This window comes from Blennius ocellaris (assembly GCF_963422515.1).
Source record: "Blennius ocellaris genome assembly, chromosome: 20".
Lineage (NCBI taxonomy): Eukaryota > Metazoa > Chordata > Actinopteri > Blenniiformes > Blenniidae > Blennius > Blennius ocellaris.
The window spans coordinates 22,949,480-22,963,717 of NC_137669.1; the positions used below are offsets into that span (position 1 = coordinate 22,949,480).

General features: G+C 46.8%; 1 protein-coding gene across 1 annotated transcript; it reads left to right on the top strand.

Annotated features, from left to right (window-relative positions):
- Positions 1 to 5,886: 5,886 nt before the first annotated feature.
- Positions 5,887 to 11,011, top strand: tmem170b (transmembrane protein 170B; the record flags this gene model as incomplete). Its single annotated transcript, XM_080516054.1, has 3 exons — positions 5,887 to 5,977; positions 9,159 to 9,329; positions 10,881 to 11,011. 3 exons carry the CDS (start codon positions 5,887 to 5,889, stop codon positions 11,009 to 11,011), a joined length of 393 nt encoding a protein of 130 aa, XP_080372180.1.
- Positions 11,012 to 14,238: the final 3,227 nt, after the last annotated feature.

The window sequence follows — 14,238 nt, forward strand, 5'->3', positions numbered from 1 at the left end:
CGCCGCAGCTGCTTTTCCAATCTGCTGCTGAGGTTTCCACTGTTTTGGTTGGTCTGAAACCTCCGGGGGCCTCGTTGCTCTGGAAAAATGTCCATTCACAAGAATTCATGTTCTTTCATGAGTTGAATCGGACCGACTTCACTGTGTTAATGGCTCTGTTAGCTCTGTTAGCCCTGTTAGCTCTGTTGGCTCTGTTAGCCCTGTTAGCCCTGTTGGCTCTGTTAGCCCTGTTAGCTCTGCTGGCTCTGTTAGCCCTGTTAGCCCTGTTAGCTCTGTTGGCTCTATTGGCTCTGTTAGCTCTGTTAGCCCTCTTTACCCTGTTAGCCCTGTTAGCTCTGTTAGCCCTGTTAGCTTTCCTGTTTGTATTTTTACATGGCGGCGGTTCAAAACGATTCCCACCATGTTTAAGGCAGAAATAAGTGTTTTGGGTTCCATCCGCAAAATCCGGTGTCCAAACGTTTGTAGATAGCGACAGGGAGGCGTGGCTATCTAGAATATAAAGATAGAGATAGACCAGGGAGAATTCTAACGCTTTATGAACTCCTAGATTAGTGTTTAATAGAATATTAGTACTTGACAACACTGTGTCAGCCTCAGATCAAGATTTGTCTTTGTTATTAAGTGTAAACAAACTCACTGTCCTTTTATGTCTGATAAAACCTGTAAATGATTCATTTTGTGGGACAAATGTCTCACTGGCTTTATCTCGGCTCCACTTTCCTCCTGGGAGATCAAGTGGCTGGCGAGAAGCTTGGAGACCCAGTTGAAGGATGAAACACTGGATGAGGGCGGGTTGGGAGTCGGCGGCTGTTTGCAGACATGAAAGGTGGGGCTCATTGTGTCGGGCACAGGTGGAGCCGCCGGAGGACGGCGGTCCCTCAGGTGGAGTTGCACCGCAGATCAAACAGAGACGGCGTTTAAAGCAGCACCTGCCTTCAGAAGGTGAGAGACAATAGCCCGGGAGCCGAACAACAGACCGGCTCTGTCTGACGCCCACAAAGGACGCTTTCATCTGGACGCTCGGCAGCCGAGGGACCGTCAGTCCGTCCCCCAGCGGGACGGGGGAGACGAGCTGTCAAACAGTCGTCAATAAACGAGCGTCTGCCACGGAGAGGTGGAGGTTTAAACCTTTTATCTTCCTCATGAGGATGAGGGTTGAACCTGAACATCAGAACCACACCATCAAGGAAACGGTACCATCAAGGAAACGGTACCATCAAGGAAACGGTACCATCAAGGAAACGGTACCAACAAGAAAACGGTACCAACAAGGAAATGGTAACAATAAGGAAACGGTACCAACAAGGAAACGGTACCAACAAGTAAACGGTACCAACAAGTAAACGGTACCAACAAGCAAATGGTACCAACAAGGAAACGGTACCAACAAGGAAACGGTACCAACAAGAAAACGGTACCAACAAGGAAACGGTACCAACAAGTAAACGGTACCAACAAGTAAACGGTACCAACAAGCAAATGGTACCAACAAGGAAACGGTACCAACAAGGAAATGGTACCATCAAGGAAACGGTACCAACAAGGAAACGGTACCAACAAGGAAACGGTACCAACAAGCAAACGGTACCAATAAGGAAACGGTACCAACAAGCAAACGGTACCAACAAGGAAACGGTACCAACAAGCAAACGGTACCAACAAGCAAACGGTACCAACAAGGAAACGGTACCAACAAGCAAACGGTACCAACAAGCAAACGGTACCAACAAGCAAACGGTACCAACAAGGAAACGGTACCAACAAGCAAACGGTACCAACAAGGAAACGGTACCAACAAGGAAACGGTACCAACAAGCAAACGGTCCAAAACGTCTTCTCAAGACGTTTCTCAAGGGTAGCGACACGACAGACCCAAGCTGAGAGACCTGGAAGAGTTCAGACGCGTTTTCTACACGTTTTATTGTATTTCCGCCACGAGGTTTCAGTTAAATTGGCTTCATTTATAGATCGGTGTCGTTTTCTGTCGTGGTCGTTCATGAAAGTAGAGACACTTTCATCACGTTTGCTCAGAACCGCAACAAACATCAACGTTCAAGTGTGGATTTAAAGGTTATACCGTTTATATCTCGTCTCGATCTCTGACTAATTTCCCGACTGCGTCGCCTGAAATGTCCCTTTTTTCATAAAGTCATTAGCAGATACTTTAATTCCCTCGTATCTTAACCACTGGAACACCGTCCAAAGGTCTACAAGCTTTTACTACTTCCAGTTTTCCTCTGGGAGATTTTATCTGATCGTTGAGGCTCCGGTGAGAGAGACCGTCAGAACGTGTTGGTGCATCGTCTTTGTTCCTGTAATTGCCCCTGGGGGGGGTATTAGAGGGGGTATTAGAGGGGGTACTAGATATTGGGAACTGGCCTGCATGTGAAGCGTCACGTGTTCCTGAAGGCAGGAAGCAGTTTGCCTCAGAAAGTGGTGAATCAGTCGTACTGTGAGTCTTCGCTCAAGCATCACTCTTCCCCACATGAAGGGGCTTTACCTGGTGACTCACCTGAGCCTGGGACATCTGCCTCGGAGGGAGGTGGGGGGGGGGGAGGGTGGGGGGGCACGAAGAAAACCACAGATGTTATCTCACCTTTCAGGTTCAGTTTCACCAGAACAAGAAGAAAATGGAGCACAAAAGGCTGGAAGGTCCTCTGACAACACGTCCCCCCCCCCCCTCAACCCCTGGGCTGACAGATACTGTAACAGCTCATATTCCCGCCCCCCCCCCAAAAAAAATCCCCATGTGGGACAAAACCAGCGGTGGCAGCCCCCCGGGGGTGACGGAGGTTCACATGGCTTCACCTTTCAAACAGACTGAGACTTCAAACGTGAGCAGCGACAGTGAGAACCACCGAGGAGAACACCTGCCCCGGGTTCTGCCCCGGTGCCCCTGGTCCTCCTGGTCCTGCCCCGGTGCCCCTGGTCCTCCTGGTCCTGCCCCGGAGCCCCTGGTCCTCTTGGTCCTGCCCCGTCCTGCCCCATCCTGCCCTGGTCCTACCCCGTCCTGTCCCGGTCCCCCCGGTGCTGCCCCAGTCCTGTCCCGGTCCTGTCCCAGTGCCTGGCCCAGTGACGGAGCGGCAGCACGATGCTGAAGGACGGACGGTGAAAAGGTTGAGGATGCTGCCCCCTGCTGGCAGCAGCAGGAAGCATCCAGAACTCCCCCATTCAGCAACAGTCGACTACCAGGTCAAGCTGCTTCCTGCTGCACCGGCTACTGGTCCGGACCATACCGGTCCAGACCACCCCGGTCCAGACCACACCGGTCCAGACCACCCCGGTCCAGACCCCCCCGGTCCAGACGTTACTAACTCTCCCCCACAACGTTCAGCACGGCGGCCCCAAAACAATCTAATTCAATAAATCAGTGACGGCTCTAATAATCAACATAGAAGGACCACGACCAGCGAAACTCCAGAAACGTTGATTCAGTTGGTTTCTAGTAAGACCTTGATTTATTTCACGGGCCTTTATTTCTAAAAGGGACCAGATTCTGAGTGACTGTAATCAATCGGAAAAACTGCAAAAAAATCCCAACAAAAAAACTATTCCGCTTAGTACTTTTATTTTGACAGTCACCGTAATAACAATCCAACTTGGTGGTTTTATTTTGGCAGTCACCATAATAACACACCAGGGAAGAAGATGCTCTATAATGTGATGACAGAAGAGGAAGATGCTCTATATTTTGGATTAGAGGAGGAAGATGCTCTATAATCTGGATTAGAGGAGGATGATGCTCTATGATCTGAGGTTAGAGGAGGAAGATGCTCTATAATATGGTGTTAGAGGAGGAAGATGCTCTATAATCTGATGTTAGAGGAGGAAGATGCTCTATAATCTGATGTTTGAGGAGGAAGATGCTCTATAATCTGATGTTTGAGGAGGAAGATGCTCTATAATCTGGATTAGAGGAGGATGATGCTCTATGATCTGGATTAGAGGAGGATGATGCTCTATGATCTGAGGTTAGAGGAGGAAGATGCTCTATAATCTGGATTAGAGGAGGATGATGCTCTATGATCTGAGGTTAGAGGAGGAAGATGCTCTATAATATGGTGTTAGAGGAGGAAGATGCTCTATAATCTGATGTTAGAGGAGGAAGATGCTCTATAATCTGATGTTTGAGGAGGAAGATGCTCTATAATCTGATGTTTGAGGAGGAAGATGCTCTATAATCTGATGTTAGAGGAGGAAGATGCTCTATAATCTGGGTTAGAGGAGGAAGATGCTCTATAATCTGGATTAGAGGAGGAAGATGCTCTATAATCTGATGTTAGAGGAGGAAGATGCTCTATAATCTGGGTTAGAGGAGGAAGATGCTCTATAATCTGGATTAGAGGAGGAAGATGCTCTATAATCTGATGTTAGAGGAGGAAGATGCTCTATAATCTGATGTTAGAGGAGGAAGATGCTCTATAATCTGGATTAGAGGAGGAAGATGCTCTATAATCTGGATGCTATCTGAAGGTATTGCTGACTATATAAAGTCATTATATCATCCCGGTGTGTTGATATATGACACAATATCCACACGATGTACATCTGGGCCAGTTAAAGCAGATTTTAAAAGTGTTCATGCTCAAATATATATATTTTGTTAAGAATATTTTTATATCTACCAGCTGAGTGTGAATCTATTCTTGCGTCCGTTGGATCGGCTTCATTAGCGTTTAGACAAACTGAGTAAGAAGAAGTCAAATGTCAGATGTTTAATGTGTCGCGGTGATCTAGGACACTTTGTCTTAAAATACTGGAGCCACCTGAGGAAAGAACCAGAATACCTCCATAACAGACTGGATCTCTTCTCTGTTCTCATCATCATCATCATCATCACCATCATCATTCATTTATTCATTGATATCATTTTTTTTAATTTCTTTTACTTATATTTTTGTAGTTAATCTCCATCATACTAGGTAAAACCACCAAACCAGCCACGGTGGCAGGAATAACTAAGAGTGGATAAAATAGCAGCAACGACTGAAACGAAATAACAAAAGAAAACAATGGTGAAACTAGCAACAACAAAAAAAAGCAAAATCAATTTCAACATAAAAAAAGAAAATAGGAAGAAATAAACGACATAAAAAAGAAATGAAAGAGCAAAAAAATAGAAAAAAAACAGGGAAAAAACAAAGAAAAAAGTTGTGGGAAAATAAAAATAAATGGTGGCAGGCTGGAGCTCAAACATTTAACTATGACAACATTAAAACTGCGAGATAAATGGTGAAATAGCTAAAGTGGCTAAAATCATCAAAAAATCAAAAATATCTTTTATAGCTAAAAAACAATTAAATACGCAACACTTCATGAATTCAACCTCGGTTTTTCTAGATATTCCTGTTTCTTTTCGAGTAATACCGGTCACGTGACGCACATTGTGCGCAACACAGGGCGCCGCTGGCCCTTTAAAGAGTGACGTCACGCCGCCATCCGACGCAGGACGCGCCGCGCGCCGCTCGGCTCTGCCCGCTCCCCGCTCGTGCCGCCAGCCCGCCATGGCCTCCGCACGGCCGCCCCGGATGCAGCGACCAGCCCGCGGAGCGGAGACGGACGTCAGGCCGCGGCGGAGGCCCCGGTAGAGGCGAGCCGCGCCGGGCGGAGCCGCCTCGCAGCATCCCGGCCCCCCCCCCCAACACCCCCCCATCCCGGCCCCCCACTCAAACCCCCCCCCCCGGTCTCCTCCATGCCTTCGTCCGGAGCGGAACACAGCCATACCGTGAAGAGCGCTGCGAACCGGGGGAGCGGCGGAGGAGGAGGAGGAGGAGGAGGAAGAAGAGGAGGAGGAGGAGGAGGAGAAGGAGAAAGAGGAGGAGAAGGAGGAAGAGGAAGAGGAGGAGAAGGAGGAAGAGGAAGAGGAGGAGGAGAGGAGGAGGAAACATGAGCTCCAGCAGGGATTATTCTGTTAATCTGAACGTCCAGCAGGTGCTGAGTCTCTGGGTGCAGGACACGACGCTGCAGCACTTCACAGGTGAGGAGGAGGAGGAGGAGAGGTGATGGAGGAGCTGGAGAGGAGAGGAGGAGAGGAGGAGGAGGAAGAGGAGAGGAAAGGAGGAGGAGAGGAGGAGGAGAGGAAAAAAGGAGTAGGAGAGGAGAGGAGAGGAGGAGAGGAGGAGGAGGAGGAGAGTAGGTGGAGATGAGGAGGAAGAGGAGAGGAGGAGAGAAGGTGGAGAGGAAGAAGAGGAGAGGGGGGAAGAGGGAGAGGAGGAGAGGAGGAGGGAGAGGAGGAGGAGAGGAGAGGAGGACGGGAGGAGGAGGACGAGAAGGAGAGGAGGAGGACCGGGCCGAGCCGCAGCTCTCTGCTACCTGACCGGCTCAGCCTCCAGCCACCAGGGGCGCCTCTCTCACCTTCTCTCCCTCTCACCCTCTCTCTCCTCTCCCTCTCACCCTTTCTCCCTCTCACCCTCTCTCCTCTCCCTCTCACCCTCACACCCTCTCACCCTCTCTCTCCCTCACACCCTCTCACCCTCTCTCTCCTCACAACCCTCTCTCACTCCCCCACACCACTCTCACCCTCACACCCTCTCACCCTCTCTCTCCCTCTCCACCCTCACCTCCCACACACCCTCTCTCACCCACACACCCTCACACACCCTCACACACCCACTCACCCTCACTCTCCCTCACACCCTCCTCACCCACACACCCTCTCTCCCTCTCCCTCTCACCCACTCTCCCTCTCCCTCTCACCCCACCTCACCCTCTCTCCCTCACAACCCTCTCTCCCTCTCCCTCTCACCCCTCTCCCTCTCACCCTCTCTCACTCCCTCACCCCTCACACCCTCTCTCTCCCTCAACCCCTCTCACCCCTCACTCCCCTCTCACCCTCTCTCCACCTCCCTCACAACCCTCTCTCACCCTCTCACCCTCTCACCCTCACACCCTCCTCACCCTCTCTCCCTCTCTCCCTCTCACCCACTCTCCCTCTCTCCCTCACACCCCTCTCACACTCTCTCCCTCTCCCTCACACCCTCTCACACTCTCTCCCTCTCCCTCTCTCCCTCTCTCCCTCACACCCTCTCACACTCTCTCCCTCTCCCTCTCTCCTCTCTCCCTCACACCCTCTCACACTCTCTCCCTCCCCCTCTCTCCCTCTCTCCCTCACACCCTCTCACACTCTCTCCTCTCCCTCTCACCCTCTCTCCCTCACACCCTCTCACACTCTCTCCCTCTCCCTCTCACCCTCTCTCCCTCACACCCTCTCACACTCTCTCCCTCACCCTCTCACCCTCTCTCCCTCACACCCTCTCACACTCTCTCCCCTCTCCTCTCTCCCTCTCTCCCTCACACCCTCACACCCTCTCACACTCTCTCCCTCTCCCTCTCTCCCTCTCTCCCTCACACCCTCTCACACTCTCTCCCTCTCCCTCTCACCCTCTCACACTCTCTCCCTCTCCCTCTCACCCTCTCACACTCTCTCCCTCTCCCTCTCACCCTCTCACACTCTTTCCCTCTCCCTCTCACACTCTCTCCCTCTCGCCCTCAGTTTTTTTCCAGCAGGCAGTTCTGATTTCCTTCTTTTCTTTCCTCTCCCTCGTTTCCAAATCATCTCAATCACGTCAGAATTAAAGAAACATTTTTTTTTAACATTCGATAGCGCCTAGCATGATAGCCGTTAGCTCATGATGCTAACGAGGCAGGTCAGGCTGCAATGCATTCTGGGAAGTGGCAAAAATAAACAAGTGTAGCGAGACGAGCGGAGAGAAAATGAAGGTTTTCTCAGTTTCGTGGGATTTATTGAGAAACGTTTAGCCGTCGTTTTAGCGAAAAGTTAATAAAATACATAAATACAAACCGAGGAATAAATAAATACAGGGAGACACAAACAAGAAGAAGCAGGATGTATTATTATTATTATTGAAGTAGTTTGAGACTAAAGCAAAAACAACATATAATGTAAATTTCCCCAGAAATGCACGTCTGTGTAGTTAAAACAATCTTTTCCTGTAGTTTTCAAATTAAGTTGTGTAAAAAAAGAGCGCAGGCTAATTTAGTTATAAAAGCAGAAGTCGAGGGTTGTTTTTCTGCAGAGGTGCTACTTTTTATTTAAAAAACGGAAAAAAAACAGGAAGTGGGAAAGAAGTTAATTTGCTGTCTGAGACACTTCCTGTGTCTCTTTGATTAAATCTAAAGTTAAACGTTTAAACTGTTTAACATGTTTCTGAAGAGGCCTGGAGGATTTTTGTTTAATTTGAAAGGACAGTAGTTCTGGAGTTTCACCAAAATGTATAACTTGATGACTTTACGCGCTCTTATTTTCTTGAGTCATGTGACCAGCTTTGTGATTAAACCTGCTTCTTTGTATTTCCTTCACAATAAAGCCCTGATAAAAAAATAAATAAATTAAAGGTATAAAAACCTGAAGAGATGTTTAAAAATCGGATTTCATAAAAGCATAGATTAAAAAAATAAAAGCTGGAGGGAGAAGTTAAAATTCAGACCCCTGATCCGTCTAAGTAATCAGATTACTGGTAATAATCAGCTTGCTTGCACTTCAGAAGGTGTTTTCATCCACGATCAGCTTTATTCTGACGGCGTGAGACTCGAACTTTACTTTGAAAATACGTCGTCACGTGGTCCTCTTGGTCAGTGGGCGAACAGTCCAACCCTCCAAAATAAGAGCGGCAGCCCACGTCAAGGAGCAGAACGCGGGTCCAGAGGCCGGTTCTCCTCAGGACAAAGCTCCTCGTCCATCAGACTGAGATGAAAGAGTTAAAACTCTAAACTCTTTCTGCAAAACCTTCAGTCTTAACTTTACTTTGAAATGTTAATTTCCTCGTTTGGGCCCGACGGAGCCTCGTGAAGTCCTCCCGTCCTCCCAGGGTGGACTTCCTGTTTCGGAGACGCGCCGTGAACAAGTTTCACTTCTGCAAAACACAAACAGAAGTCGAGATAAGAGTGACTGTAGCGGGACGCTCTTATTCTGAAGGCCGCTCATGTGACTACTTCAGGATGTTGCCGTAATGCCGTGAGGGACCACCAGGGGTCAGTGTGGGGCGGCAGAATGCCGCTACAGTCCAGTCGGGTGGACCTGGGACTCCCTCACCTTCTCCTGGTATCGCCATGGAGACGCCATCAGTGTTGGTGTTGGTGTGTGACGCGCTGTGTGTGTGTGTGTGTGTGTGTGTGTGTGTGTGTGGCTCCGCCCCCAGAGATGTGGTACTGGCTGTTCCTGTGGTGCCTGTTCTCCTCGCTCTTCGTCCACGCCGCCGCCGGCCTGCTCATGCTGGTCCTGCTGCAGCGCCACAAGTGGGGCCGCCTCATCACCCTGGTGCTGGTCAGCGTGGGCTTCCTGGCCTCGCTGGCCGGGGCCGTCGTCACCAGTAAGTCTGCCTGCCGGCACCCTGGGATCGCTATATATATATAGATATATATATATATATATATCAGTATTAGTATAGGTAAAGTCTGCCTGCCGGCACCCTGGGATCGCTGTAGGCATATATATATAAGTATTAGTATAGGTATTGTATCGGTATATATATATATATCAATATTAGTATAGGTATCGGTGTATATATATCAGTATTAGTATAGGTATTGGTATTGGCATAGGTATACTGATACTGACAGTATACATGTATAGTATACATATACTGATACCTGTGCCGATGCACAGGTATCAGTATATGTATTAGTATTGGCATAGGTATTGGTATCAGTATATATATATATATATATATATATATATCAGTATTAGTATAGGTATTGGTATCAGTATATATATATATATATATATATATATATCAGTATTAGTATAGGTATTGGTATCAGTATATATATCAGTATCGGTATTGGTATATATATCAGTATTAGTATAGGTATTGTATCGGTATATATATATATTTCAATATTAGTATAGGTATCGGTGTATATATATCAGTATTAGTATAGGTATTGGTATTGGCATAGGTATACTGATACTGACAGTATACATGTATAGTATACATATACTGATACCTGTGCCGATGCACAGGTATCAGTATATGTATTACTTTGGCATAGGTATTGGTATCAGTATATATATCAGTATCGGTATTGGTATATATATCAGTATCGGTATAGGTATCAGTATTGGCATATATATATCAGTATTAGTGTAGGTATTGTATCTGTGTATATATATATATATATATATATATATCAATATTAGTATAGGTATCGGTATATATATATCAGTATTAGTATAGGTATTGGTATCAGTATATCTATCAGTATTGGTATCGGTATATTTATCAGTATCGGCATACGTATTGGTATCGGTATATATATCAGTATTGGTATATATATCAGTATCGGCATAGGTACGTGTGTGTGTGTATATATATATATATATATATATATATATATATATATATATTGGTATCGGTATATATGTGTATATATATATATCAGTATAGGTATTGGTGTCAGTATATATATCGGTATAGTTATTGGTATCGGTATATATATTCCTATTAGTATAGGTATTGGTATCGGTATATATATAAGTATAAGTATCGGTATCAGTGCATCCCTAAAACATGGTTCAAATGTCACGTTTGTCTTTTGCTAGTGCGAAGTATCGCATCGCCAAACTGTTGACTGGATGTAGTAGTAGTAGTAGTAGTAGTAGTAGTAGTAGTAGTAGTAGTAGTGGTAGTAGTAGTAGTGAAGGTACATTCTGGAGTTTATATTGTGAGGAATGACGAGCCGTTATCGTCCAGAGGTCATTAGAGCGTCAAGCTAATTCTTAGCAATCTTGAGCGACTGCCCTTGAACTGTTGAGCAAAGGGAGACTGAGTTCCATGTCAAGCCGGTTAGAACAGGAGACTTTATATATATAAATATATAAATATATGAAGATATAATATTATTGTGTGTGTGTCCCTCAGGCGCGGCGGTGGCGGGCGTGTACCGCGTGGCGGGCAAGGACATGGCGCCGCTGCAGGCGCTGGTGTTGGGGGTGGGGCAGACCGCCCTCTCCGTCATCATCTCCTTCTCGCGGATCCTGGCCACGCTGTGAGGCGACGGCCAGCAGAGCGCCCCCCGCTGTCTCCACGCCGGTACTGCCTCAGCCACACACGGTGGGGGGGGGGGGGGGGGGGGGGGGAACTCGGGGCGGCCATGTTTGGGAGTTCGTCACTTCGTCACTTCTTCGTGGCCAAAAAAAACGCTTCGGCGTTCTGACGAACGTCTTCCCGGAGAGAAAACGCGACGGAGGTCTGAAGGACAAACTGTTGATCAGAGTTCGTCTTGTTCTCCCGCAGCAGCTCTTTGTGAAACGTCCCCCAGCGCTCTACTGAGCACGTGCAGAACTACTGGTTGCTATGGCGACCTGGACCAGGAGCAGCGAATCACAAAAGTTGCGTTTTTCCCCGTTTTCTCTGTTTTTTTTGAAGTTCCAGGTTGGAGGCCGCTTTCAGAAAGTAGCTGGTCGCCCCAGAAACGGTGCGACCAGCTTTGCTTTGCTTTAGTGACCCCGGAGTTCAACCGTCAACTCAGCTCCGCCGCTGCTGCTGACGTAGTTCCAACTTCGTCTCCCGTTTTTCTGGTTGGTTGTTTAATTTTGCACCTTTTTAATCTGCCTTGTTTCAGTTCCGCCATCTTTTAAAAGAAGGAAAGAAAATTGAAGGATAGGTATCGGTATCAGTATCATTATTGGTATAGGTATCAGAATCGGTATCAGTATTGGTATAGGGATCAGTATCGGTATCAGTATAGGTATTGGTATCAGTATCATTATTGGTATAGGTATCAGTATCGGTATCAGTATTGGTATAGGTATCAGTATCGGTATCAGTATTGGTATCGGTATCAGTATTGGTATAGGTATCAGTATCGGTATCAGTATTGGTATCGGTATCAGTATAGGTATTGGTATCAGTATCACTATCGGTATAGGTATCAGTATTGGTATCAGTATAGGTATTGGTATCAGTATCGGTATCAGTATTGGTATCAGTATCAGTATAGGTATTAGTATCGGTATCAGTATTGGTATCGGTATCAGTATCGGTATTAGTATTGGTATCAGTATTGGTATCAGTATCGGTATAGGTATTGGTATCAGTATTGGTATCGGTGTCAGTATTGGTATCAGTATAGGTATTGGTATCGGTATCAGTATTGGTATATCGGTATCAGTATTGGTATCGGTATCAGTATTGGTATCAGTATAGGTATTGGTATCGGTATCAGTATTGGTATATCGGTATCAGTATTGGTATCGGTGCACTCGGAGCTCGTCACTCGGCTCCGTTCTTCACTAAACGATTCTCCTGGTGAAAAAGTTCACGCCGACGTGCCAAAGAATCCGTGATTCTCGCTTTAGTTCTTCTTCACGTGTTCTTCTCGCCTCCGATATGAATCCGACTGAAAACGCGATTCCGAGGTTCAGTGGCTCCAAATGCAATCTTGTAACGGGGTCGGTTCCAGGCCTGCACACCGGGGGGCGCTGTGGCGCTAGGAGGAGCAGGCTGAAGTCCGAGCAGACAACATGTGAGTGAGATCATGAAACCACCAGAACTCGTAAGAAAATGTGTATTTCTGGGTTTTTATCGTCTTTCCAACGAGGTTCTTGGAGTTACAAAGTGTTTATGATGTGTCGGGATTCGTCTTCGACAAACGAGACGCTTCACTTTGATTTTTTTTGCACAAATATTTGAATGTTTTATTTTTGCACGTTCGGTCATGAAGCAGAGTGTCTCCTGGGAGGAGACTCCAGGTTCATCACATTAGAGTTGCACCTTAAAGAAAACCACAATGAGACACTTTCTAAAATCTGCTTCGGCTTCTCACCTGTGAGAGCTCATGTGGCTCAGCAAATACACGTACACACAACTTCTAACCAGGTCTCGTGGGAACGTGGCTTCTCACCTGAGTGATTCCTGATGTCCGTCAACAAACTAATTCAACTTTTTAATCACAGATCTGAAAATACAAAAGGCTTCTCACCTGAGTGATTCATGATCTCGGTCAACAAACGAATTCAACTTTTTAATCACAGATCTGAAAATACAAACGGCTTCTCACCTGTGTGATTCCTGATGTCGGTCAACAAACTAATTCAACTTTTTAATAACAGATCTGACAATACAAAGGGCTTCTCACCTGTGTGATTCCTGATGTCCGTCAACAAACTAATTCAACAAAATCACAGATCTGACAATACAAAAGGCTTCTCACCTCTGTGATTCCTGATGTCCGTCAACAAATTAATTCAACTTTTTAATCGCAGATCTGAAAATACAAACGGCTTCTCACCTGAGTGATTCCTGATGAAAGTCAACAAACGAATTCAACTTTTTAATAACACATCTGAAAATACAAAAGGCTTCTCACCTGTGTGATTCCTGATGTCGGTCAACAAACTAATTCAACTTTTTAATAGCAGATCTGACAACAAAAAGGCTTCTCACCTGTGTGAGTTCTACTAATGTTCTGGAACGACTGAATGTTTGGAGCCGAGCTGGAAGACTTTGACGACTCGTCCCTTCGTGTGACGTCGACGAGTCCGTTTCAAAACGCTTCTCACCCGTGTGAAATCTCTCATGTGGGTAAAGAAGTCGCCGCTTCTCACCCGTGTGGACGGACGAGTTCTAGCACCTGTGAAAATGCCTCTTGCTTGTAGTTTGAGGGTCTTTTTTTACGTCAAGCGTGTTGGAGGAAGTGGGCGTGTCCAACAGCGTCGGAGCTTCACTGTAGTGGGTGGCCGGAGACGACGTGGGGAGCCGGTGCGACGTGATGAGAAGGAACTGTGTTCGATGGCCAGCGTGTGGCGCTGTGAACAAACGCACCTGAAGAGACGCACCTTCACTGTAGTGTGGACGCCGTCTCACGCTGAACGACTCCCGAGGACGATCCGCCCAGAGACGACGTTCAAACCCAAAGGGTTCTTGTAGATAATGTACCATAACCTCCTTTTTTAACATTTTTTGTACCAACCTGCTGATATTTATAACTCCTATTTATGTACAAACTCTCATCCTCTTAAAAAATAAAAATAAAATAAAAGAATCCACCGTGGCTTAAAATAAAACTCTTTTTCAGAACTGATGTTTTCTTTTCTTTTCTTTTTTTTATTTAGCTGCTAGCTCGCGTGGCTAGCTGCTAGCGGGAGCCGCTAGTTCAGGCGACTAGCGGCTAGCGAGAGCTGCTAGCTTGCGTGGCTAGCGGGAGCCGCTAGCTCAGGCGACTAGCGGCTAGCGAGAGCTGCTAGCTTGCGTGGCTAGCGGGAGCCGCTAGCTCAGG